Below are 27,097 nucleotides of genomic sequence, written 5' to 3' on the forward strand. Positions count from 1 at the left end.
GATGCTCTCACATAATTGTGCTCAATAAATATTTTCCAAGGCCAGGTGCAGTGACTCACGCCTGTAATCCCAGCACTTTGAGAGGCTGAGGTGGGTGGATCACAAGGTCAGGAGTTCAAGACCAGCCTGACCAACATAGTGAAACCACGTCTCTACTAAAAATATAAAAATTAGCCAGGCATGGTGGCATGTGTCTGTAGTCTCAGCCACTTGGGAAACTGAGGCAGGACAATCGCTTGAACCCAGGAGGTGTAGGTTACAGTGAGTCGAGGTTACACCACTGCACCCCAGCCTGGGCAGCAGAGTGAGACTTCGTCTCAAAAAAAAAAAAAAAAATTCACACTTGATGAATTGTATAATTGTTGGCACAGGTTGAAAGCTATGTGGTGACAAATCAAATTCTAGGTTATTGGACTAGATCACAGCAATAATGAGATAAATATTTGCACCAAACAGAAAAGCCCAGTACTTAGAATACAGGGAGCTGCTTGCTGAAGACTTTACTGTAACCATCCATTTGTGCCCAAATTGTTTTTTCTCCGTCGTACGGATGTAGTCAATGGTGACTTTTGTCAAATAAACATGCGGTTTAGCTCTTTGGGGGCCACAGTCACGGTAGCAGCTTGTCTTATGGAGGCTTCAGCTTGCCTCCCTATCGCCATCAGCCTCTCCCTCCCAAGACATTTTAAATAACTATACGATCCAACACAAATCATTTTTCAGGAAAGTGTATCTTTAAGATTGGTCCTAAGGTACCACTTCCAGGTACATTGCTGCTTGTCATCCTCTTCCATACAGAAATTCTGGTATCTTCACATTCACTCTTAGCTTGTGTCTACTCAAACTGCTGTTTTTAAACATATATTTTAAAATGGAAATGACACGAATTCCTGACTATTCTGAAAATCTGCCATTAAATGCAATCAAATTCTTTCTTTACAAAGAAATGTGCTCACACAGGCAGAGTATAGATTCCTGCAAAATGGTGAAGACTGTCTTTGTTCTCCTTTCTTCCAGTTTTCATTTTTCATTGAACAAATCTATTTATGGTGGCTTCTTTTATCAGTTCTTCTACCTGATCCCTGCTGCCACTACTTGGTTATTTTCTGGTATATCTGCCTATATAGTAATCGTCAGAAATATTGCCTTATGGTAATTCTTGGACTCCTTAGAAGCATGATCAGAAACAAAGAGACTGGATGCTGAAACAAACTACAATGATCACAGAACGGGAGTTTTGGACATAACAGCTTGTGACAGTTTGTTTTCTTCTGGCATTTTCCTACCAGCACCAAGCCCCTTCAGCGTGTTCCTGTGGAGGAAGCATGCTGGCACAATGAACTCAACACCCTCTCCCAGCAAATCCTCTGTCCTTCAGGGACTGCAGTGGCCCCTGGGAACCCGTTCACGCTGCTTGAGTTTTCTCCAGAATCCAGTCCACGTACTCGACCACGTTGGTGTAAACGCCTGGCCGCTCCCTTTGAGCACAGCCTTCGCCCCAGCTCGTGATGCCCACCAGATGCCAGACCTCGTTGTGTTTGCAGGACAGAGGGCCTCCCGAATCTCCCTAGAATGAGGGGAGACAAGAAAAGGTGCACAGATCAACTCAGACGCTTCCCGTCTTCAGCACATCTTGCTCGGGTTGATTTCGTGTAAATGCTGTCTTGGACTCTTAATATACTGCAGAGAACCTGGGTGCTTGTGTTCATCCAGTCAGTCTCCTCATTTTTGCCAAGTCAAGCAAATACACTGTGTTCCCTGCTCATTGGCAGAAGACTGCTTTTCAAAATGCATTAAGGGGCCGGGCACGGTGGCTCACACCTGTAATCCCAGCACTTTGGGAGGCCAAGGCGGGTGGATCACGAGGTCAAGAGATCAAGACCATCCTGGCCAACATGGTGAAACCCCGTCTCTACTAAAAATACAAAATAAATTAGCCAGGCGTGGTGGCGCACGCCTATAATCCCAGCTACTCAGGAGGCTGAGGCTGGAGAATCGCTTGAACCTGGAGGTGGAGGTTGCAGTGAGCAGAGATCACACCACTGCACTCCAGCCTGGGTGACAGAGCAAGACTCCGTTTCAAAAAAAAAAATGCATTAAGCATTCCAATTTGTGTATATTCCATTGGCTAAGAGCACTGCGTTACCTTGCAAGCATCCTTCCCTCCTTCCCTGTAGCCGGCGCAGATCATCTTATGGGTTATTGTGTGTCCTCTGTATCTCCTCTGGCACTCTTCATTGGTCACTAAGGGGATCTTGGCTTTCTGGAGAGTATTCTGTATTTTGTCTGAAAAAAATTTTTTGGTTTGTTTGTGGAATAACCATATACAATACACATAAACGTATATACATACACACACACACACACACACACACACTTTTTTTTTTAATTGAGACGGAGTCTCTTTCTGTTGCCCAGGCTGGAGTGCAGTAGCGCAATCTCGGCTCACTGCAACCTCCACCTCCCAGGTTCAAGCAATTCTCCTGCCTCAGCCTCCCGAGTAGCTGGGATTACAGGCACCTGCCATTATGCCCGGCTAATGTCTGTATTTTTAGTTGAGATGGGGTTTCACCGTGTTGGGCAGGCCGGTCTTGAACTCCTGACCTCAAGTGATCCACCCATCTTGGCTTCTCAAAGCGCTGGGATTACAGGCGTAAGCCACCGCGCCCGGCCGCGTATATTTAAAATAAAAATCACGGCCAGGCAAGGTGGCTCACGCCTGTAATCCCAGCGCTTTGGGAGGCCGAGGCAGGCGGATCACAAGGTCAGGAGATCGAGACCATCCTGGCTAACACGGTGAAACCCTGTCTCTACTAAAAATACAAAAAATTAGCTTGGGGTGATGGTGGGCACCTGTAATCCCAGCTACTTGGGAGACCAAGGCAGGAGAATTGCTTGAACTGGGAGGCAGAGCTTGCAGTGAGCTGAGATCGTGCTCCAGCCTGGGCTCCAGCCTGGGTGACAGAGCGAGACTCTATCTCAAAAACAACAACAACAACAATCATGCCTATATAAAAATCTAGAAGGAAAAAATGTTAGATTTACTTCACGGACCTTTTATAATTACAAGTATGAAGAAGACATTATTCCCACTATTGCATGTACCATTTTGTTAATGTTAATTAAGTTCCAAAATTAATTATGACTCTAACTGGAATGACTTCCCAGAGAAAGTAATTGGATAGCAGGCTAGAACATTTACTGAAAAGTGCTAGGCTTCACATTAAACTTCATTAAATATAATTAGTCTTTAAAGAGATGTAGTCACATTTAAAATGTCCAATCAAACAGACGAGGCACCAGCCTCACTTGGGTGACTTTTCCCTCTCCATCGGTATTAATCCGCTTCCTGCAGCTGAGTAGTGTGGCTCGATTGTGCTTCAGCTACATGACTTGATAGGGCAGAAAAGTTTCCGTTCTTCATTTCTAGGCTGGAGCACATATAACATCATTTTTACCTCTTAATTTTCTGTACCCCCATCCAGTCACCCAGCAGTCAGTGTATATCACATTTCTATCTCCTTTTGAAGGCAGGCATATGGGTCGTTGAGAATCTAAATGTAAAAAATCATGGTTTAAATATGAGATGCAAAATAGATCCTCTTTTCCAGAAGAGACTCTTCTTCCACTGTACATTATCTGTGTTTTCTTTGTTTACTATATTCATTTTTTGCCTTGTTGTCGTATATTTTCCTCCCTCAGGTTCAGCATAATATCGCACAAGCGCCAGGATGAGGGGGCGAGAAAGAGACAAGCCCCACCCGGCCACTAACTCCTCATCCAACTCAGTTTGTGATCCTGCACAAGTTGCTTAATTGTCCTAACCTTCAGTCCTTCATCCCTAAATTACCTTTACTAAATTATCTTTAGACCAAATTATCTTTACTATTCCAATGTATTATGAAATTGTGTCATTCTATGCACCTGAAGAGGCCTCAGGAAAACGTATCTCTTCACCCACATTCCCCAAATAAGTTTCAATCACCAGGAACGTGTGTCAGCCTTAACAGAATGAATGGCTCGTGTTCCAGGCCCTCTCGCTTCCATGATGATAACACACGGAGAGACTGGCAGGCTCAGGTCGTAAATCTAGCAGCGTTAAACATTTTATCCAGTTCACCATTGGAGATAACTTTCCAGATAAAATTCTCCATACCTGTGTAATTCACTGTGGTTTCCAGTTTCAACAAGGCAATATCATACCCACTTTCTGCCATTTTATATTGATCATGGATTATTATTTCTTGAACCCCAAAGAAAGATGTATCCTCTTTTATTTCAGATTGATTTAAAATGCCAATGTAGACACGCAAAATCTTAGGTGACTCTACCCTAAGGAGCAAACAGCAGAGGAAAAGAAATTTCCTTTACTGAAAATAATTCCCAGACATTGTGAAGTGTGTGACTATTTAACTATTACTAATATTTTCTGCCAATGACGGACATTTAGGTGGAAAAAAGTGGTTTTTTTCCTAAGATTTTTCAGGATAAAAAGAAACATTATCACCCTATCAGGAAGATCCATTATGCACAAAGATGGTCAGACCTCCACATCCATTATCAACACCACCTGGTACCTGGGCCTGCACCTGCCTTGCACCTGGTTCACCACATGCCTGGTACATACCACCTGGACCTGTGAGGGCGCCACCGCAGACTGCGCGTTCTGCCACCACCTGGGCTACCTGCACCTGCTGCGTACCTGAACCTGCAGCCTTACCTGAACACCTGAAACCTACCTACGCTACAGGCCTGCCTTCCCTGAACCACCTACGCTGGGCCTTACCTGAAACTGCCTGGTGCACGTAATTGCCTTACCTGCGCCACCACCAGCGCCTGACCTGCACCGGATCCACTGGACCGGATCACCCTCATCGGTGGGCTTTGTGTTTATGAGAGAACTCAATTTGTTACTCCTGTTTCCTCCGTTCCCATATGTGACGAATTAGCGAGGGGATGCTTGATTTCACACGTGTTCTTGAGTTTAACATGGTGTGCAGACTGATTAAGCAGCGAAGCTAAAAGCACACAAAACTGTGTCTGGAAACAACTCAGAGGACACTAAAGTAGCAAACAGAAAGTTTGGCTGACTTAACTTCCCTGGAATAAATATACCCCCAGCTGGAGCCTTTGTGTTTGGCCAGTGCTGAGAGTGACCTAAGTAAGGAACCCAGTTTGCGGACGCCGACTGAACTCTTTCTGTATTTTATTTATTTACTTAGAGATAGGGTCTCGCTCTGTTGCTCACGCTGGAGCGCAGTGGCACTGTAGTAACTCACTGAACCCTTGAACCCTTGGGCTCAAGCAATCCTCCTACCTCAGCCTTCTGAGCAGCTGGTGCTACAGGTGCACAAACCACCAGGCCTGACTCGTTTTTAAATAATTTTTAGAGACAGGGTCTCACTATGTTGCCCAGGCTGACCTCAGACTCCTGGCATCAAGTGATCCTCCCACCTCAGCCACCCAAAGTGCTGGGATTACAGGCATGAACCACCACACCTGGCCTCTTTCTGTATTTAAACACACACACACACACGCACACATGCACACACACATATTAGAAATTTGATTCAGAGAGTGGTAAATCCTCTGTGAGTTTAGTTCTGGGCGCAGCGCACAGAGCGAGACACACAGAGAGGGAGGTATGCTCTTGCAGGGAATAACATGAAGGCCCCTGGGGATGTGGATGTGGTTAAACGGGAAGCAGAATTGCAGGCAGTCAAGCGGCCGTGTACCTACACCTGTTCTGATGCTGGGAGACCATGAGGGACTCTTCCTTTCTGCCTTTTTTACCACTGAAGGAATTCATTAATTTTGCAAATAAGACAATTTAATTGATTAAGGTATTTCCTAATATGCTAGTAATATTTTTTATAAATGTGTGAACAAGATGAACTAATAAAAGCAGCCATGGTACTGACCCATAGAAACAGTGAGCGGCCGTTAATATCCACTGGTTTCCAATGATGGAGCCTCCACACAGGTGTCTGTGAGTGGGTGAGGTGGTGTGCAGAGTCACCTGCCATGGCCACTCACCACGGACAGATGCAGTTCCTCCAACGATCCTGGGCTTGATTTTGGTGGTACACTCTGCAACAGAAGCATTGCGATGAGCAGCTTCCTACATCTTCCTTTCCATCAGTAATTACGCTCTTTCAGGAACAAGAAGAAGAAAACCTTCCCTCAAGTCAACAGTTTATCATGACCCTGAGTTACAGAGACTTTATAATCAAGTTGCCAAAGCAAAACATGCACATGAAAAATGGAATTAACTAATTCATCTTGTAATTACACACCCCAAAGGATGCGGCCCTCTTGTGTGGTACTACGAGGCTGTCTTATCCTTCTTCAAATGATAACGCGAATGGTTCTTTGAAACCAGTGGTTGTCAAGTGCAGTCTCCAGACCAACAGTGTCACCTGGGAACTTGTCAGAAATGCACATTCTTCAGCCCCACCTCAGATCCAGTGAATGAGAAACTCCAGCCTGGAAGCTCAGCCCTCTGTGTTTAAACCAGCCCTGCTGGCGTTTGAGAACTACTCTTAGAAAGAAAAGGCGAGCACCTTGCCCTCAAGCTGCAGCCATTGTCCAGTTCCTGCCCTGTTCCCATGACTCTGCTGACCATGACTCCCAGTCACTCCTGCTCCATCCACGTCCAAAGTAAGACTGATCTGCGAACTTCCTCTGACCTTTGGCCTTGTTGACAGTTTGGGATTCTCTGGGGTCCTTAGTACTTTTCAGGGACTTTGACTTAGATTCATCCTGTGTTTCTTTACTCTTGTGGCTGCCTAAGAAGAACAGTTCCTCTCTTTTCTCTCGCGCTGGATGCCCCAACACAGACCCATCCTCGGGCTGGACCAGCGGTATTGCCATGGAACCGGATGGCGTGGGGTGGGGTGTTCATGCTCTGGAACTGCACCTGCAGACGGATGGCGTAAGGTTAAGGTGTTCATGCTCCTGAACACATACTGCCTTTACCGCGGACACGGATGGCGTAGATTAAAGGATTGTTCATGGCGGTATTCAGACCACACACACGCACACATCTTTACCTTACCTGCAGCACCTGCGCCTTTACCACATGCCTGTCCTTTTTTACCGTGCATGCCTAATCATACCACCGCGCTTTGCTCCACGTTACACACACTCCACCACACACCGCGGAACACAGATGGCACGTAAAGGATTAAGGTGTTAGTAAAGAGTATTCTAGACACACGCAGACACACACATACACGTACACACACATACACATGCACACCCACGTGTGTACACACACGCAAATGCACACACACACAGACACGCACACACACACAGACACGCACACACAAGGAACAGAGATGGCATGGGAGTGGGGTGTTCGTAGACAGCAGTATTCTAGACTTACACATGCACATGCACACACACATGCACACACACACGTACACACACACACAGAACACAGATGGCATGGGACTTGGGTGTTTGTAGACAGCAGTATTCTGGACACACACATGCACATACACATACACACATGCACACACACGTGCACACACACGCACACACGGAACACAGATGGCATGGGAGTGGGTGTTCGTAGACAGCAGTATTCTAGACACACACACGCACACACACGCACACACCTATGCGACTCATACTTTTATGTGCCTGTGGGTCGCCTGCATAGCTTTCAGATTGCAGATCCTGACTCCGTAACGTCTGTGTGGGTCCTGAAATTCTAATAACCTCCTGGGTGATGCCAATGTGCCGTGCCTGGATCACACTTAGAATAACCAGGCTCAGGTGCTCAGAGAGGCTCCGTGTCCCAAGGTAAGGGAGGAGTCTAAGTTAACAGAAGAATCACTGATGAGAAGCCGGATCCTAGAAGATCCACTCACTAGTTTTGTGGGTATAAAACAACCTTACTAGGCCTTTTTTTCCATGGTAGGAAAATGAGTGTATAATTCTGGGGCGGATTTCAAATAGAAGGAGAGGAAGAGAGAAGGAGTTTGGAAGGAAACAGCAGCTAACAGCAACTGAGGTGAGAACGAGCAGGATGTGTCTTTGGAAGCCTGAACAGAGGCTCTCATTTTAGAGCTGGTAGGGTGAAAATTTGTTTTGGAGGGTCCTCTATTCTGGAATTTCTCGGAAGCCTTTATAGTTCGCAAGGTGGGAAGTGTCATAAAGGTAAATTTTAGGAAAATTAATAGGTAAGCAGTAACTAGGGTATGTTAGAAATAACTCAATCAAGACCTATTAGGTACAGGTGAGAGGCCTTGATGTTCATCCTATTTTGATTCTCAGTTTAAACGAAAGGCTGAAAATACGTGTTTAGAATCATATTTTGTGTTAAGAAATGTTTGTTTTAATGGTGCTGCTATCTATCTTCAGAAAGTTAAGTTACATTGTAGACCAATGGCAGACAAGACACCATCAACATCTCACGTAGCTATTCCCTTTCACATTAGGGAGTTATTCCATCAAATACAGTGCAGCAAAAACCTAGTTATCTAATTCACTCCCTCCAAAGGTGCACTGAAAAGACATAAGAGTTTATTTTCCTTTATCTTACATTTTCTCCTGCAGCTATCAATCTTTATCTGGTATATTCTGTAACTTCTACAGGCCAGAGTCTGTAAATCCAACGAGAAAACCATAATGAAGAAGGAAGGGGGGAAACGCAATCTGCAATGTATTAAGGTATATGTGCTCGTTCCCATATTTTAAACCATGTCAACATTAGCGTTTTTGACACTAAGCATCCCTTCTAATGCTCAGAAGTAGAAGAAAGACAACAGAATGGTGCTGAATGCTCCTTCTTGTCTTAAAGGGAAATTATAGTGAGAAAAGTGGGATCTGACTTGAAATGGGCTTGTGGCACTTGGGAGGCTTGGAGCCATCCAGCGATTCAAGCCGGACGCCTCTGAGCTCTGGGAGTAGCGGTTTACTAGTTAGGATATCAGTGTTGGAGGCAATATGACATCTTTTTTTTTTTTTTTTTTTTTTGAGGCGGAGTCTCCTCATCCCCCAGGCACAGGGTGCAGTGGCGGGATCTCAGCTGCTGCAAGCTCCACCTACCAGGCTCCACGCCATTCTCCTGCCTCAGCCTCCCGAGTAGCTGGGACTACAGGCGCCAGCCACCACACCCGTAGTTTTTTTGTATTTTTTTAGTAGAGGCGGGGCTTTTACCGTGTGGCAGGATGGTCGATCTCTCCTGACCTCATGATCCATGCGTCTCGGCCTCCCAAAGTGCTGGGATTACAGGCGTGAGCCACCGCGCCCGGCCAATATGACATCTTTATGTTCTACAAAACAAGTTCTCAGAAATGAAGGATTGACTCGCCTTCTCAGTACAGCAGATAATCTGACACGAAAGGTTTTTGTGCTTCTAAAACTATGACAAAGCATGATTATCACTTGCATTTTATTCATTAAATCTCAGTTGCATCTTACAGTGTATTGGAATATTGGACATTTAGCAATAAACAGTTAAGAACATGCAGCTTCTGTAAATCAGTATATAGTAAAGCCATCCTGAGTTACGACGGTAATTTAGGCAGGAGTGTCTGTGGTGCGTTCTTTCCTGTTGGGGATTTTGTCCCTTGGAACAATTCTGTTTGCCTACAAACCATCTCTTGCGACTATACTCAGAAATTGGCCACTGTGATGGAAACACTGCTGGTTGGATTTTTCTTGCAACTTTTATGTTATCATAGGTCTTGTATAATCTAAACACTCTTATTTCCACCCTACCACACTCATTGTTGTTAGTAAAGTTTTACCTTAACCTATGCCAATTCCTAAGTCTCCGGAACCCTGCATGGAATCTGAATAAAGACCTCTAAAAAGGAGGTGTGCCAGTATTTCTTGAATAGATACACATTTTTAAGAAGAAAATGAGTAATTTGACTAACCAAAGTATTGATCGATATTTCCCTTACAAAGGATAATAGGAAAGATTACTGGCCTTGATCACAGGAGTGTTGGCAGAGTCTGGGTCTCATTATGAAATGCCAGTTGTGGCTGGGTACAGTGGTTCAAACCTGTAATCCCAGAACTTTGGGAAGCCAAAGCGGGAGGATCGCTTGAGCCCAGGAGTTCAAGAGCAGCCTGGGCAACATGGCAAGACCCCATCTCTACAAAAAATTAGCCGAGTGTTGTGGTGCACGCCTGTAGCCCCAGCTACTCAGGGAGCTAAGGTGGGAGGATTGTTGGAGTCCAGGAGTTCAAGGCAGAGGCTGCAGTAAACACTGACCACATCACTACACTCCAGCCTGGACAACAGAGTGAGACTCTGTTTAAAAAAAAAAAAAAGAAAGAAAGAAAGAAAGAAGGAAAACAGAAATGCCAGGTGTATAAACGTGTCAAATTAAAACATATATTTAGTTAATACTAGGCAATGTGCGGTTTGGTCAAGCCCCAGTATTTACCTTTAAAACATGGTCAGCTTGGATGATAGGAGTGAAAACAACGGAAAATGGCAAAATGTGTTTATTTCATGAACGTTCTCCCCTCTGCGGCTGGACCTGACAGTCTTGGTTGTGATGGATTCCGTATGGAATAATTCCTTCAGCTGTATTTTTTCAAGTGACATTATACTCACCATTATCCATTTTACACAGCCTTAATGTGTATCCAGAGATGCCTCCTCTCCCGCGAAGTATTTTAGTTGGAGATCCATTTGAAGAAAGCTTTAAGTAACATTTGCCCCTGCAGTTGGAAACAAAACGGTATAAACATAATGCGCCTCACAGGCAGACGAGACAAGGGTATCTGCATGGCGCTTCACATGGCTTACTTCCCTTCGTGGCAAGATGCTTGAGCTGGGGCATAGGTAAAAAACTGGCAGCGGACGGCATTGGTGCACGATTTCTGGCAGGCCTCGTGACCTTTCACAGCAACAATATCCAGTTCTTCTCCCAGGAAATCAGTGTCATGGTAAAATGAAGAATGGCAGAACACTAGACAGCAGACCACATGTCAGAGCGAGACCCTCCCTCAGCATGCATCAGCCTCCTCGGGGCTGGTCACTCTCAGCCAGAGTGCAGAACTCAGTTTACCTGGGATGCTGTGCCTGCAGCTTTGGAGACTGAAACCAGAAAGAGCTTTGCTCTTTTTAATGCGTGTACTGGGTAATCCACTCTCAGATGTTTTAAGGAGACAAAGATTTCTAACAAAAACAAAAGGGAAGTAGAAATATATCAGACACGTAAAAACATTTTTACAGCACCTAGAGAAAGTAAAGTCAGCTCATGCTGGCACTTAATTGTGAAGATTTTCCATTTTGAAAGTACTATTTGTAAACCATGGAGTCACACTCATAAATCACAGAGTCACACTCATAAATCACGGAGTCACACTCATCAACCATGGAGTCACACCCATAAACCATGGAGTCACACTCATAAACCACAGAGTCACACCCATAAACCACGGAGTCACACTCATAACCACGGAGTCACACCCATAAACCTTGGAGTCACACTCATAAACCACAGAGTCACACTCAAACCACAGAGTCACACCCATAAACCACAGAGTCACACTCATAAACCATGGAGTCACACCCATAAACCGCAGTCACACTCATAAACCAGTCCGCACCCGCAAACCCGCGGAGTCACACTCATAAACCAGTCCGCAAACCGCAGGGTGCACACCACCGGCACAGAGTCACACTCATAAACCACAGTCACACTCGAGCCACTGAAGTCACCGCAAACCACAGAGTCACTCACAAACCATGGAGTCACCCGCAAACCACAGAGTCACTCATAAACCACAGAGTCACACTCATAAACCATGGAGTCACACCGCAAACCACAAATTCACCTCAAACCAGCCAGGTCCACACTCGCAAACCGCAGTCCACACCCATAAACCACGAGTCACTCGCAAACCTGATCACCACTTTCAGCCACAAAGTCACACCCATAAACCACAGTCCACCCATAAAACCGCAGGTGCACTCATAAACCACAGAGTCACCCGTAAAACCCACGAGGTCCACACTCCTCGTCAGTCCACCACCCTCGTCAGTCCACTCCTGAAACCACAGTCACCTCAAACCACCACCTCCAGCTTCCCTGATCCACACACTCCCTAAACCACAAGTCACACTCACAAACCATGGGAGTCCACCATAAACCACAGAGTCACACTCCTGGCTCCTGATCACACTCTAAACCATGGAGTCACACCATAAACACAGATCCACCCACCACTGCACTCCCTAGAGTCACACTCATGAAACCATTCTGAGCCACAGGTCACACTCTGAGCAGGTCACACCCACTCCAAGCCACGAGGTCACCCATAAACCACAGAGTCCACTCATAAACCACAGAGTCACGCCACAGAGCCACAGAGTCACTCTGAAGCCATGAGTCCACACCCATAGGCACAGGTCTCACAGACCACAGGAGTCACTCACAAACCATGGAGTCACCTGCAGCCCGCAGGGTCCGCACTCATAAACCGCGGAGTGACACCCATAAACCGCAGAAGTCACACTCCATGACCCATGGAGTTTGCGGGCACATTTTTCAGGCAATCACCTGGCTCCGTAACAATTTTCTGAGCTTGCTCTGTTGTCAGTCTTCCCAGTATCTTCCCTTTCCATTTCCTTCCTTTCAAAACTCCCAGCCTGTCTTAAAGATTCAGGAGTCTTCATGCTACCTAGAAACCTCCTATCCAGGATTGCAACAGGTTTACAAGGAGATGAGTGAAGTACATCGTTGACTCTACACCCTGGAAGCATCTTCCTGGAAAAGAGTGACTTTTCCTAAGTAGACAAAACCACAGTCTAGAACAAGGCTGTCCCTAGAACTTCCTGCAGTGATGGAAATATTCTATGTCTATGCCATCCAATACAGTAACCGCCAACCACATGTGGCTGTTGAGCACTTGGAATGTGGCCAATACAGCTGGGAAGGTGAATTTTTAGTTTTCTTTCTTTCTTTCTTTCTTTCTTTCTTTCTTTCTTTCTTTCTTTCTTTGAGACAGAGACTTTCTCTTGTAATCCAGGCTAGAGTGCAGTGTCGCGATCTCGGCTCACTGCAACCTCCATGTCCCGGGTTCAAGTGATTCTCCTGCCTCAGCCTCCTGAGTAGCTGGGATTACAGGCACATGCCACCACACCAGGCTAATTTTTGTATTTTTGGTAGAGACGGGGTTTCGCCATGTTGGCCAGGATGGTCTCGAACTACTGACCTCAAGTGATCCACCTGCCTCTGCCTCCCAAAGTACTGGGATTGCAGGCATGAGGCACTGCACCCAGCCAGTTTTATTTAATTTTAATAAATTTAAATTTAAATTGCCAAGCTTTGGCTTATAGAAGCCACATTCCTATCACATTCTGTATTAAAGATCAAATGTGTTATTCCTAGTCTAGGAATTGATCGGTAAGGGAATAAGACAAAGAAAAGAGCAGTGACTAACACAAAATTACAAGTGACAATGGCATCTTTCTTATTTCTGAACTTTATAACACCTCAAGGCTCCATCTTTGGACCTACTTTCTTCCCTGTCTGCATTTAATTCTTTGATAATTTCACTAGATTTTTAAAAAATATCAGTTGTATATTGGCGACACCTAAACACAGATCTATACATAAACCTCTCTCCTGAATGTGACTTCTATTTCCAGCTGTCGGTTCAACCCTTTCCTCTAGATGTGTCATGGGCATTGCTTCTCCTACACTCTGCCGCTTGTGAAACCTTCCACATCTCTGTCATCAGCATTTCCATCTTTCCAGTTTCTTGGGCCAAAAGTCTCGGAGCTATCTCTGACTACTTCACAATCCATGGTCCAATCCATCAGTAAATCTTATTGGCTCTCTGCTGTAACACATATCAATCTGGTCACTTCTCTCTCATCTCCACTCTGGTCCAATCGGCAAGGTTTTCATCTATTTAGTTCACTAAATGGTATCCCCAGTCTTCAGAACAATGCCTGATATATAATAGGCACCAAACGAATTCTACTAAATTTGTTCAGTAAGTGATGGTAACAGATATATTTTCATGTGACAAACCTGGCACTTCTGAAATTACAGCCTCACTCAGTGGAAAGTGAGGTTCATGTGATGGGCAAGGCACATGGGGCTCCCCTTGGCTGAATTGTCTGGAGGACACATTTTCATCAACAGGAGGCCAAGCAAGCAAGTGCTGAGGGCTCTGAGAGTTCCAATTCAAAGATATATACAAGCTAGGTTTTAAAACTGACTTAATTTTATGGATGTTTGTTTGTTTGTTTGTTTGTTTAAGTGAATGCTGCCAATGAAGAATAGCAAACTGGGCATGGTGGCTCAGGCTTGTAATCCCTGCACTGTGGGAGGCCAAGGCCAATGGATTGCTTGAGGCCAGCAGTTCTAGACCAGCCTGACCAACGTGGCGAAACCCTGTCCCTACAAAAATACAAACATTAGCTGGGCATGGTGGTGCACACCTGTGGTCCCAGCAACTTGGGAGGATGAGACAGGTGGATTGCTTGAACCTAGGAAGTGGAGACTGCAGTGGGCTGAGATCACACCCAGTGCACCCAAATTTGAGTGACAGAGCAAGACCCTGTCTTAAATAAATAAATAAAAGAGGGACAGCAACCTTAGCTAATGTCCTTTTGGTAATCAAAGAAATTTCTCATGCTGTTTCTGATGTCCTGTGTTAATTTCCATTGGTAAGGAAACAGGAACTCAATTCTCAAATCTCCCTCCACCATCATCCTAACCCACTTGATGGAGACATTCATTTCCACCTCTCTCTCTCCACTTTGGGTTTGACATTTCACTGACATTTTCAGCTCTTTCTGCTCCTGGTTCAATTATTTTAAACAAAGCATTGGACTGAATTGTCTTTTAGTGGTCATGAAGTGGAAATGGAATCTCTTCATTTCATTTAGAATTAGACAACTCTCCCTTTGCCAAGGTGGAGACCTCCAGCACTACTGGGTACATGTCCGAAGGAAAAGAAAGAAAAAAAATCATTATTTCACAAAGATACCTACACTCACATGTTTACTGCAGCAGTACTCATAATAACAAAGATATGGATCAACCTAAGAGTCTATCAACAAATGAATGGATAAAGAAAATGTGGTGTATAGAATAGACTGTAGAATGTCACTTAGCCATAAAAAATCATAAAATCATGTCTTTTGCAGCAACATGAATAGAACTGGAGGCTGTTATCTCAAGTGAAACAACTCAGAAACAGAAAGTGAAATATTCCATGTTCTCACTTATAAGTGGGAGCTGAGTAAAATGTACACAGGCACAGAGAGAGTGGAATGAAAGCTATTGGAGACTCAGACAGTTGGAAGGATAGGGGAGGGTGGAGCAGCAAAAGCCCAGACTTCACACTACACCGTATATCCATGTAGCAAAACTGTACCTGTACCTAACATTTATTTAGGTAAAATAATATTTATTTTAAAATTTATTGACCAGGCATGGTGGCTCAACCCTGTAATCTCAGCACTTCGGGAGGCTGAGGCAGGCAGATCGCCTGAGGTCAGGAGTTCAAGACCAGCCTGGCCAACATGGTGAAACCCTGTCTCTACTAAAAATACAAAAAAAAAAAAAAAATTAGCTGTGCATGGTGGTCCATGCCTATAATCCCAGCTACTCAGGAGGCGGAGGCAGGAGAATCACTTGAACCCGGGAGGCAAAGGTTGCAGTGAGCCGAGATCACACCACTGTACTCCAGCCTGGGCAGTACGGCGAGACTCCGTCTCAAAAAAAAAAAAAAGAGTCCTTGGTAATGTCGGGTTTGTGCTAAGTAGGTGGGGAATAGAATGGGAGAGGGGCTAGAAATTCTTTGCAATTTTTATCCTATACTAACATTTAGAGTAAATTTTTAGTTACTTGGAGTTTTTAATGATGGATTTTGATCAGCTATTTTAAAAAGATAACAAATTATCCTTACTTGTTAACTCCTTACCTTTGAGATTCTTTGGGCCATTCCTGGGAAAAGAAGGTAAAAAACAAGCAACCGGGATGATGAGTGCAGATTCGGCGACAGGCAAAGGCATCTGGAGCCATGACACTATCGATGTTGCTGTCCGCAAACACTGTATTGGGGAAAATGTCCCTAATACAAGCTGCGAAACAGAAGAACTGTGTTAGGAACTCAGTTCACCAGCTATCAGGAAAATTCCAGTCACAGCATTTGTAAATTCCATATTAAAAAATTTAAGTGTATCCCAAGATCTTTTAAATTTTTTTTATTTAGAAGAAAATGACATGATTATTTTAAACTTGAAATTTAAATAGAGGATCTAACTGTACAAGACATGATGAAATCTATCACATGAAGAAGGTAAAGGTCTTTGGGTCCGTTCCATTGTGAGCATAAGCTGGTAACCTGAGTGAGATCTATTGTCCTGATCATCAGCATGTTTAATGGTTGCACTACGTCATCAAGAAGTCAATAGTTACCCAGATTAGAAAGTGCACAGGATTTCAGTGAAAATCCAGTCACCACTTTATCGAGCTTCGTTATTCCGGTTGGTGTCCCCGTTTTGGTGTGCTTCAGTAGACAAATGTTACTGAATAAAAAGAAAAAGGAAACGTGTCTTATTCTTCCAAGTGCAAGGAGGAGAAAACATGAGACAATAAGAAAGTCCCCTTTGGAGAAAGGACCTGCGAGACCCTGAAGCATCCATCTGGGAGGCTGAGTGGCTGGGCGTGGTCCCAGCAGTGCCGCTAAGCACCTGTGAACTGTGTAACTTTATTTCTTCTTCAGTACAGTGACAGCTTGAGAGAGTGGCCACATGAAGAAGGAGACTGCATGAATGAATGACTTCTCAAGCCCTTCTCACTTTTTTTTTTTTTTTTTTTTGAGACGGAGTTTGGCTCTTGTCGCCCAGGCTGGAGCACAATGGCACGATCTTGGCTCACTGCAACCTCTGCCTCCCGGGTTCAAGCGATTCTCCTGTCTCAGCCTCCCGAGTAGCTGGGATTACAGGCGCCCACCACCATGCCTGGCTAATTTTTGTATTCTTTTTTAGTAGAGATGGGGTTTCATCATATTGGTCAGGCTGGTGTCGAACTCCTGACCTCAGGGTGATCTGCCCACCTCGGCCTCGCAAAGTGAGCCACTGCACCTGGCCAAGTCCTTCTTACTTTTAATGATTTTACTTTTTTTATCTTGCTTAGCAGCCTCCACTTTCTTGGCTTGCAGTTCACATTCCGTTAAGTCTTAGACATAAAAGCTGTCATCTGAGCTGAGCTACAGACAAGCGTTGCAAGTCAAATGACTAAGTTAGGGGTTTGGGGTGTGTGTATGTGTGTGTGTGTGTGTGTGTGTGTAACCACTGTTGTTTTTGAAATAACTCATTGATGCTTTGTTTGCTTTCCGTTTACTCCTCTTTGTTAATGTGGCAGGCAGAATGTTAAAATCCAATGTTAAAACAGAAATATTAGGCCGGGTGCGGTGGCTCACACCTGCAATCCCAGCACTTTGGGAGGCCAAGGTGGGAGGATTATCTGAGGTCAGTAGTTCGAGACCAGCCTGGCCAACATGGTGAAACCCCATCTCTACTAAAAATACAAAAATTAGCCAGGCATGGTGGTGGGCACCTATAATTCCAGCTACTCAGGAGGCTGAGACAGGAGATTCACTTGAACCCAGGAGGCTAAGGTTGCAGTGAGCCGAGATCGCGCCATTGCACTCCAGCCTGTGCAACAAAGAGCAAAACTTTGTCAAAAAAAAAAAAAAGAAAGAAACCCACAAATATTAGTAATTAGAATGTTTTTCACTTTTCTGTTGATTCCAGATAAATGCAGTTTACTATGAAAATCTAAGTTATCTCAGTATATTTCTGAATATACAAATTAATATTGTATAATGTTGTATATTGTATACAATATTGGATAATGTTGTATATTGTATACAATATTGCATAATGTTGTATATTGTATAATGTATATTTCTGAATATACAAATTAATAATCTATTTCCCATGGAAATTTTTAAAGATGAGGACACAGATTTGGTCATTAGAGATCAGATCATTTTTAAATCCTTACACAATAGATTTATCCTTGAAATATTTCAAAATCCAGTATGCAGCAGGATAACACTTTTTACATGAGTATTTTGTCTTAGGTAAGGAACTGTTATTTAGAGGGAGAGAGAGAGAGGAGTAGGTTTTTATTTTTATTCTGTTATACTGTAACATTTTTTAGACTGGGAAGGGCACTGACAATCAGACCAATTGTAGCTGTTTCAAAATTGCCAATTTAAAAGTGTAGCACTTTTGAAATTAGCTAAGTGTATATATTTTTCTGACAGTGTTATTAAAAGATAAACTCCTTACCACAAATGAAATGCATCCAAATTAGGCTTTAAGTGTGTTTTTCATGAAGAAAACCAGGAGTACTTTTATTGAAATGCCTTCTAGGGGTTCAAAATTAATTCTGGCATAAAGTTGATGACAAAAACTTTTTAGTGAATCACCATTCTGTTTGTCACTGGCCACTCGAATGCCGAGGCTCACTCACCGATGCTCCAGGCTGGGAAACTGCCTTGTGGCATACGTGAAAAAGTGGCAGTGGACGTCATCCGTGCATCTTTCTTGGCATTCTTGAGCACTCTTGGCAAGTGAGCTGTTATAGTTTATGCCCTTCATGTCTAGGTCCACATAAATGTCTTTGTTGCAAGCTGGAAATAAAAGCGGAAAACGTGAGTACCTTCCAGATTCCAGAGGCGCTGACCTCAGCAACTGTCCCTCCTGACTCCCCCTGAACTTTTTCACCCACCTTTCCTCAGAAGTCTTTTGTTACATTAATCTACAAAATTCTTATTCTTGAATGAAAGCAGTAAAAGAATGCCAATGTCCTTCTTGTATTGTAACAATTTTAGACTCGTAAATTCACATTTTGATTTTCTGACCTCGCCTCTCTTCTCCTTAATTGCACTGATTATTTCACTAATTAACTCATTCAAGTATCTGCTCACTATTAAGACAAGTGTCACTTCAACTTTTATATTTGCTCCTTTTGATTTGGATTAATATGTTTAATAAAGAATTTCAACTGGGCACCATGGAATCCCAGCACTCTGGAAGACCAAGGCGGGCGGATCACTTGAGGCCAGGAGTTTGAGACCAGCCTGGGCAATACAGTGAGACTCTGTCTCTAGGAACAATTAACAAATTAGCTGGGAATGGTGGTGCATGCTTCTGGTCCCAGCTACTCCAGAGGCTAAGGCAGGAGGATCACTTGAACCCAGGTGGTTGAGGCTGCAGTGAGCTGTGATTGCACCACTGCACTCCAGCCTGGACAACAGAGTGAGACCTTGTCACAAAAAAAAAAGACTTTCATTTAAGATTTTAGGCTGGGAAGTAGAAACAATATAAATAAGTGATGAGAAGTGAGGTAGTAACATATGTCTTTCTATGAGGTAAGGAAATTTTTAGTGTGTTGGAGGGCAGGCATGTATGTTAGTTTATACTCTACATTGAAAGAACTTCATTAAGGGGGTTTATTTCCACATAGCAGTGTTTTATTTCATTGCCATAAAGCCATAACTGATGTGACTATATGTATACATCACAGCTGGTATTTGTTGATTCTAACAACATATCTTACCGCTTATTTGGTGTGAGCATTGCTTGAAAGAATACCCAGAAATCGCCCCTGTCCTATTCACTCTTGGCAGTGTTTCTGTAACACTGTCCTTCAGGACACAAGTAAACCTGTTTTTTAAAAAATGCGTATTACTGAATAGGAATTTATGTTTTTAAAATAATGGGTCTTAAAAGTCAGCACACAGAAAGCCAAAGAGAAGGAAACAAAATACTTTATCTCATGCCAAAACAAATATTTTCTTAGCAAGATTCTGAGTTCGCTTTCTACTTCAACATCCCTACACTTAAGAGACTACATGTAATACTCCTTCCTAACAGGAACAAACAGGAATGGGTGAACTATGGCCTGTTGATAAAATGCAACCAAAAATCTGTGTGTTTTTGTTTAGCCTGTTAGCTCTACAAAATGATTTTTATATTTTCAAATGGTTACATTTTAAGTGGTGACATAAATACTTATATAATATCCTTGGCTTTACTGCGGGTTTTGCCCACAAAGCCTAACATATTTACTCTGCTTTATTAAGAAGGCATTTTCCAAACCCTGTTCTAGATTCTGGAATAGTAAATTTTATAAGTTCAGGGTGCTATATAAATGCCTGTGAATGTAGCAATAATACACAAAGATGTTGAAAACTTAATTCTACAGAAAGGCTTATTATTACACTTTCAAGCTCAGGATGGGAACACAAATGGTTGGCGGACTGTTCAAAATATTTTAAACCTGACAAACAACCCAATGCAGTGTGTGACTCTTGGTAAGATTCTGGTTAATTACTATAAATTATAAATTACATTTGAGGGAAAACTGAAATAATATAAAGGAATTCTTGTTAAATTTCATATGTCTTTTGTGTAGGATAATGCATGTTGAAGTATTTGGGGTAAAGTGTCATGTTTTAAAATTATTTCAAATGGTTAAGCATGTGTACAAATATAGGTATTGTATATTGTATTATATACTATATTGTATATTGTATATTGCTATACAAATATAGCAAACATTGCAGTCTTGGTGGTGGCAAGGGATCATGGTGCTGTACTATTTCTTCAAATTATCTTTTTAAATATTTAATTTTTTTCTAATAAAATAGTTGGGAGAAGTTCCAGTTTAAAGCACAACAAAAATTAATAATTGATAGAAAAGCAAAGTGTGAAATGTTTAAGAAGCATAAAAATTGAGACAAACAGAAGAAACATACCATTAATACTGTGACTGTAAGAGAGGCTGGAAAGCCTACACTTGGAGGCATATTTATTCTTTTCTGAATTGCCTAAACACCATCCCTTCTTTCTGTAATAATATTTCAACTGAAAGACAATTGCTCTTCCAGTTGTCAATGTTAAATTGTGTAAAACGGTAGATGGAGATGTGTTAAGAACAGCAGTCTCCCTGTAAAAATCTGTCTCCTCGATGTGGAAACAGAAGCACTTACCACTGGGTAGGATCCTCAGATGCAGATTCCGCCGTGAAAGTGAAGAGCAGACATCGTGGGTGGTGAGTGCAGACCACCTGGCAGTGCTTGGCGCTTGGTGTGAAAACCGTAGCAATGTCCCCTCCTTCAAAGTGGATGTCCTTGAACAACCGAGTCACACATTCTGTGATGTAACACATGGCATGCTTTATTTTGGATTTTACTGGGCATATATGTAATTAGGTAATAATCTCATAAAGGCAAGGCAAGTAACTCTACTTAACAGGAAATACACCTGAATTTGGAAATCAAGGCAACGAACACTTTTATGTGAGTTTTTTGAATGAACAGCCTCAGCTGGAAACGAAAATCACAAAATGGTACCTTGGCTTCAATGGAATTGTGCTTATGAGTCATGTCTTGGAGACAAGGAGTGCTTTGAGAGTGATTGAATCGTTTCAAGGATCTTTACTGGCAAAAGCTGCTGCTTTTCAGGATCTCATCCCGGTTTGGAATGAGCCTTCTGCTTTTTGCTTTCCTAACTGCTTCTCTTCGTCCAAACCCTGTGCTTGTTTGAAACGAAGGCTCCAGAGTGATCAGTTTCTGATAGCATCTGATGGCCCGGGGGTGTGATAATATACATCCTCACCCCACTGAGAATAATCTGGAAACCCCACCATGGAAATCCCCATCTTTGGGGGGAAAGCAATCTTGCTACTTTAAAATACTACTTTTAAGAAGAATATTAATTGACGAATCAAATAAATGTTCTATATTTAATCATGTGGTGTGGGCGCAGTGGCTCGTGCTTGTAATCCCAGCACTTTGGGAGGCTAAGGTAGGCAGATTGCTTGAGCTGAGGAGCTCAAGACCAGCCTGGGCAACGTGGCAAGACCCTGCCTCTATAAAAAATACAAAAAAAAAAAAAAATTAGCTGGGCATGGTGGTTTCCACCTGTAATCCCAGCTACTCGGGAGGCTGAGGTAGGAGGATCTCCTGAGCCTGGGAGTTTGAGACTGCAGTGAGCTGTGTTTGCACCACTGCACTCCAGCCTGGGCGACAGAGCAAGACTCAGTTTCTCTCTCTGTCCTTCTCTCTCACACGTGCGTGCGTGCGTGCACACACACACGTGCACACACGTGCTCTGTGTGTGTGCACCATGCACTGATTTTCTTAGAATATATCCCCCTCCTAATTGGATTATTTAATTTTACAAGACAAATTGATTTTCAATATGCCACTAGGTGGGAGGATGGGAGTGGGTGAGCATTGAAAAATTACCTGTGGGTTCACTACTTGGGTGATGGGTACACTAAAAGCCGGCACTTCACCACTGCATAACATATGTATGTAAGAAATCTGCACTTACAGCTCCTAAACATATAAACATTTTAAAAATTTTGGAAAATCCACATGCAGCTTCTAGTGTCAGTAAAAACCAGTTAATCTGTTTTGCGAACTAGCAAGGGCTTGCTATTGTATATTTACGTTGTATCTAGACTTCTTACTAATTTAATTAATTGGCTCAAATAATTTATGTGATGGTTAATTTTGGATTTTTCTGGGTACACAATCATATCATCTGTGTAAAATGAGAGCTTATGCTCCTCCTAATCATTTTCCTTTTATTTCCTATCCTTACTGCACCAACTAGTACCTCCTTATAATATTAAATGGAAACAATGGGAAGTCTTCTTGTCTTATTCTCAATCCCTTGGGAAAGCTTTCAATATTCCACTATTATGTATTATGTTTTTTGAAAACTTTTGGTTTGGATTTTTGTTTGCTTTTGTTTAAAATGCCCTTTAATGGTCGATGAAAGTTCTCTTCCATTTCCAGCTTACTAAGAGTTTTGATCATTAACAGAATTTTAGCAAGCATTTTTCTGCACATATTAATATTTAAAATTATTTTTATTTTTTATTGTGACAGATAACATACCATGTGCCATGTAGCCATTTTGAGTGTACAGTTCTGTGGCACTAAGTGCATTTACACTGCTGCGTAACCATCAGCACCATCCGCCTCCAGAACTTTCCAACTTCCCCAGCAGATGCTCTGTGCCCATTAAACACCAGCTCTCATCCCTTCCCTCACCCCTCGGCCCCTGGCAACCTCTGTTCTAGTTTCCGTCTTGATGAAATTGACTACCTTAGGTACCTCATATCAGTGGGATCCCACAGTATTTGTTCTTTCGTGACTGGCTTATTTTACTTAGCATAATGTCTTCAAGGTTTATCCATGTGGTAGCATGTGTCAGAATTTCCTTTCTTTTTAGGGCTGAGTAATATTCCATTGTCGGTATGTACCACGCTTTGTTTATGCAGCCACCTGTCGATAAAGCCATGGGCTGCTTCCGCCTTTGGATTAGTGTGAATAACGCTGCTATGAAGATGGGTGTACAGGTATATCTGTGTGAGTCCTGCTTTCCCTTCTTTTTTTTTTTTGGTATATACCCCAAAGTCACACATCTATTGATTTTGAATGTTAAATCAACTTTTCATTCCTGGAATAAGCCTAATGTCACAATGTCACACTGTAATCATCCTTTAATTTGTTTAACATTCTACTGGGTTAAGTTGGATAATATTTTGTTAAGGATATTTACATATGTTCATAAGATAAAAGACCTGTGATTTTTTTTTCCCTCTCAGAATTTTCCTATGAGATTTTGGTGTTAAGATTACACTGACCTTATAAAATGGATTGGAAAGGGATTATGTTGATCTCTCAAATATGTTTGTCTTCCATTTAATTAATTTCTGAGATTTATTCTTTCTGCCTTCTAGTTTCTTAGCACTTAAGTCACTATTCTCTATCTTCTGGTCATCTTATATCATTAATTTTTACCTTTTCTGTATTCTAATGTATACATGTAAATCTATACATTTGATCTCAACACTGATTCAGTTACATCTCCAAGCTCTGATATACTGTATTTTCATTATTGTACAATTCTTTTTGTAATTACCATTGTGATTTCATCTCTGACTCATATTAATTTAAAAAGGTATACTCAATTTTCAAACATTTGGGGATTTTCAGTTCCCTTTTTATTATTATTTTAGCTCCCATTCACAGTGATTGAATAACATGTTTGGTATAATTTTAACCCTTTAAAATCTGTTGAGACTTGTTTCAGAGGCTTGTGTGTGGTCAATAACTGTAAATGTTCCGTATGCATGTATAAAGGACCTATATATGTACACTATCATTCCTTGATGTCTGTGAGGAATTGGCTGCAAGATACCAAAATCCATGAACGCTCAAGTCCCTGATATAAAATGGCATAGTATTTACATATAACCTACTCACAGCCTCCTGTGTACTTTAAATCATCTTAAGATTACTTATAATACCTAGTACAATGTAAATGTTATGTAAATTGTTGTTATACTGTGTTGTTTAGGGAACAATGACAAGAAAAATGTCTACACATGTTGAGTACAATTTTTAAAAAAATATTTCACTCCAAGGTTGTTTGAACCCATGGATGTAGATCTCATGATTCGGGGGCCAATTGTTCATGCAGTTATTGGGTCCAGTGTTCAAAATATATCCAATTATTTAGCGCTGACATGTTTATCAATGAAATAACAATACAATTTCCGGATAATTATAACAAAGGAATAGTATAACTTGAGCAGTAATCTTGTCACAGAGAACATTGAACTTATGAACTGTGTAATTTAATATATTAAGTGGAATTTATCTTTAATATCTTCACCTAGATTTGCCTTTTTTCACATATGCCAGAAAAAGAAGAATTTGCTGTGCTTAAAATCCTAGCAATAGTATCAGAAATTAAATATAACATGTATACATAAGCTATTTTTCTAAAAGAATGCTTCAGCTTTCATTTTAAATAAAGAATGGTCGTGGAACTAAACAATACTTGTACTGATATATCCTACTTAATATTGGCTAAGTAATTTATAAACAGATTTAGCAGATGTGACATAGGGTGGAGAATTAACAGGGTAGTTAAATTATTGAAATGCATAAACTATGTATGAATATTTACATAACATTTTTCAGTACAAAATTCCTATTTTATGTGTGTGTGTATGTTCCATTGAACTGGCTGCTTTATGAAAAACCAACCAATTAGTGAGGCGAGTCAAGATTTCTTCTTTTTAATATTGCTTTTAAATATCATTTAAATGAATGATGTACGTAGGCATGGATATAGATACGGTATACATAAAGACACAGATTCCTACCAGTACAAACAATTTTTTCACCTCAATTCCTACCCTGCTTTGAAAACCTCTGGAGCCTTAATCAGGAAGTAAAGAAAACCATTTTATTTCCTTCCCTGGCATAAACAGTGTGGGATTCTCCCACATGTGTGGAGACTGTAGTGTGGTTTCCCTCTCCCAGTCCCTAGTTAAGATAACACTCTACTTACCACCAGAAACTGACGTAAATAGAATGAAATGTACCATTTGATATAAGAAAATCATCCTACAATGAGAAAAAGGTGCATGTTTTTAGAATATAAAATGTAAATTTAGAATTAGTTTACTGACACTAAGATTTACAAGAAATAGGGAGAGAGGTGAGTAGTTAACTCAATAGCGTTCACGGGTTTCTCATTATAATGTTGAATGTTATCTTTCCCAATCCTGGAGCACTCCTTAGTGTGGCTGTGTGTGTATCGCTCAACACTAGCTTCTGCAGAAGCTGAACCCACAGGGAAGCAGGCCCTCCCCTCCTCCCTCCTTCCCCGTCGCCCCGCTGCTTCCTATGATCAGATCCTTCCCACCGCCACCATCTGGCCGCTCTCCCCGCCCCAATTTTTCGCCTTTGTTTCCTTTCCCAATTTTTTTCCTTCCTTTCTTTCCTTGAGGCCTCTCCCTATATCTTTCAAAGAGCTATGAATGATTTCCTACTTAGAAAATTTTCTATTTAAAAAAATCTGTGGCTAATACATTAATAGATTGTCTTGGTCACCTATAAATCTATTTGTCCCCACTAAGCATTAAACAGGCTGTAGGAAAGACAGAGTCATCAGTGAGACAAATCAAGACTTCCGATTTTTCAGTATCGCATTTGGATGCCTTTTTAACTCATAAAACACTTGTTACTGAGTAGACACTGTTGCTCTTCTTTCGTTCCCCATTTCCTCTCGAATTAGTTATGGATATTAGCTGAACATCGCTACAAAGCTCAATCAGACACATTTTAAAAATCCGTCATTCTCTATTGTAAAGTGTTTTTAAATTCCTATGATTTACAAAAAGCATTTCAAGGCATATTTGCTTGAGAGGAATGTTAAATAATAAGTTCTGAAACTGTACCTGAAAAGACCTTGTTTGCTTATTTGCTGCAATTCTTAATAAGGGTGTTTTTCTTCTTCCAAATTGATCTTCATCCTCCTCTGAATGAGCTTGTGTAGGAAATGGTCACTTAACTTTAATATTTACTTGTACTAGTTCTCAGTGTTATGTAACATTGTCTCTCGGTACAGCATATTTGTGAAAGTCGTTAAAATCTTAGTATGTCAGAAATATACCTTGAGAGAATTGCTTGCTTTCTCAATACATTGAATTTATATTTTAATTTTAATTCATATTCAAACAAGTGACATACACAGAGACAGCTGTAGAGCTTGATTTTGTCTGTGTGCCTTAGCGGTCACACAACGTGCCTGCTAGCCAAAGCTGCATTTAACCACACTTTCACCTGTCGGCTGTTAACCATTAATTCCAGCTTACCTTGAATCCCAAAGTCTAAAAAGAAAACAGGGAAAGTCTAATGGATTCATTGATTTGCAATATAGTGGAGGGAGGAGACTTTGGCTGCTGGGGGAGACAGGACGGGTGGGAAGCAAAGTACAGATCGCTCCTAAGTGCCTGGCTCCTGTGGAGTCAGTTTCCTTTCAGGTAAGGCTGCCCCTCAGAGGCCTATGCAGACAGGATTCCTTCTAAGACCAAGCCTTTTTTTTTTTTTTTTAAATTCTCACTTGTGAACACTAAAAGTCTATTTTTTAAAACAAAACAAAAAAAAATGCTCTTTTAGCTTTCTCTTTCTTTCTTTCTTTCTTTCTTTCTTTCTTTCTTTCTTTCTTTCTTTCTTTCTGTCTTTCTTTCTAAGACGGAGTCTCTCG

The 27,097-nt window shown here is 41.9% G+C and overlaps 1 protein-coding gene across 2 annotated transcripts; it reads right to left on the reverse strand.

Moving 5' to 3' along the window:
* Positions 1-1,200: 1,200 nt before the first annotated feature.
* F11 (coagulation factor XI) lies at positions 1,201-26,654 on the reverse strand. 2 transcript variants are annotated; one of them, XM_009208031.3, is made up of 15 exons: positions 26,289-26,654; positions 25,397-25,452; positions 21,007-21,169; positions 19,572-19,678; positions 18,483-18,642; positions 16,416-16,525; positions 15,919-16,078; positions 11,040-11,149; positions 10,778-10,892; positions 10,583-10,689; positions 5,922-6,090; positions 4,157-4,332; positions 3,459-3,554; positions 2,147-2,286; positions 1,201-1,567 (listed from the first exon to the last, which is right to left on the reverse strand). In XM_009208031.3, exons 2-15 carry the CDS (start codon positions 25,449-25,451, stop codon positions 1,406-1,408), a joined length of 1,830 nt encoding a protein of 609 aa, XP_009206295.2. In that variant the 5' UTR covers position 25,452; positions 26,289-26,654; the 3' UTR covers positions 1,201-1,405. The 2 variants fall into 2 exon arrangements, with proteins under 2 accessions (XP_009206295.2, XP_003899481.2); XM_003899432.4 differs by having other exon boundaries at positions 10,778-10,940.
* Positions 26,655-27,097: the final 443 nt, after the last annotated feature.

The sequence above is a fragment of the Papio anubis genome, chromosome 3 (assembly GCF_008728515.1).
Source record: "Papio anubis isolate 15944 chromosome 3, Panubis1.0, whole genome shotgun sequence".
Classification (NCBI taxonomy): Eukaryota; Metazoa; Chordata; class Mammalia; order Primates; family Cercopithecidae; genus Papio; species Papio anubis.

Excerpts from the sequence above, each read along its gene's own strand:
- F11 (XM_003899432.4), bottom strand. The coding sequence starts at position 25,451 with ATGATTTTCTTATATCAAATGGTACATTTCATTCTATTTACGTCAGTT. Across the intron at positions 21,170-25,396 it reads ATTTACGTCAGTTTCTGGTG|AATGTGTGACTCGGTTGTTC; the intron begins GTAAGTAGAGTG and ends GTTACATCACAG. Across the intron at positions 6,091-10,582 it reads GCTGTGTAAAATGGATAATG|AGTGTACCACCAAAATCAAG; the intron begins GTGAGTATAATG and ends CTTCTGTTGCAG.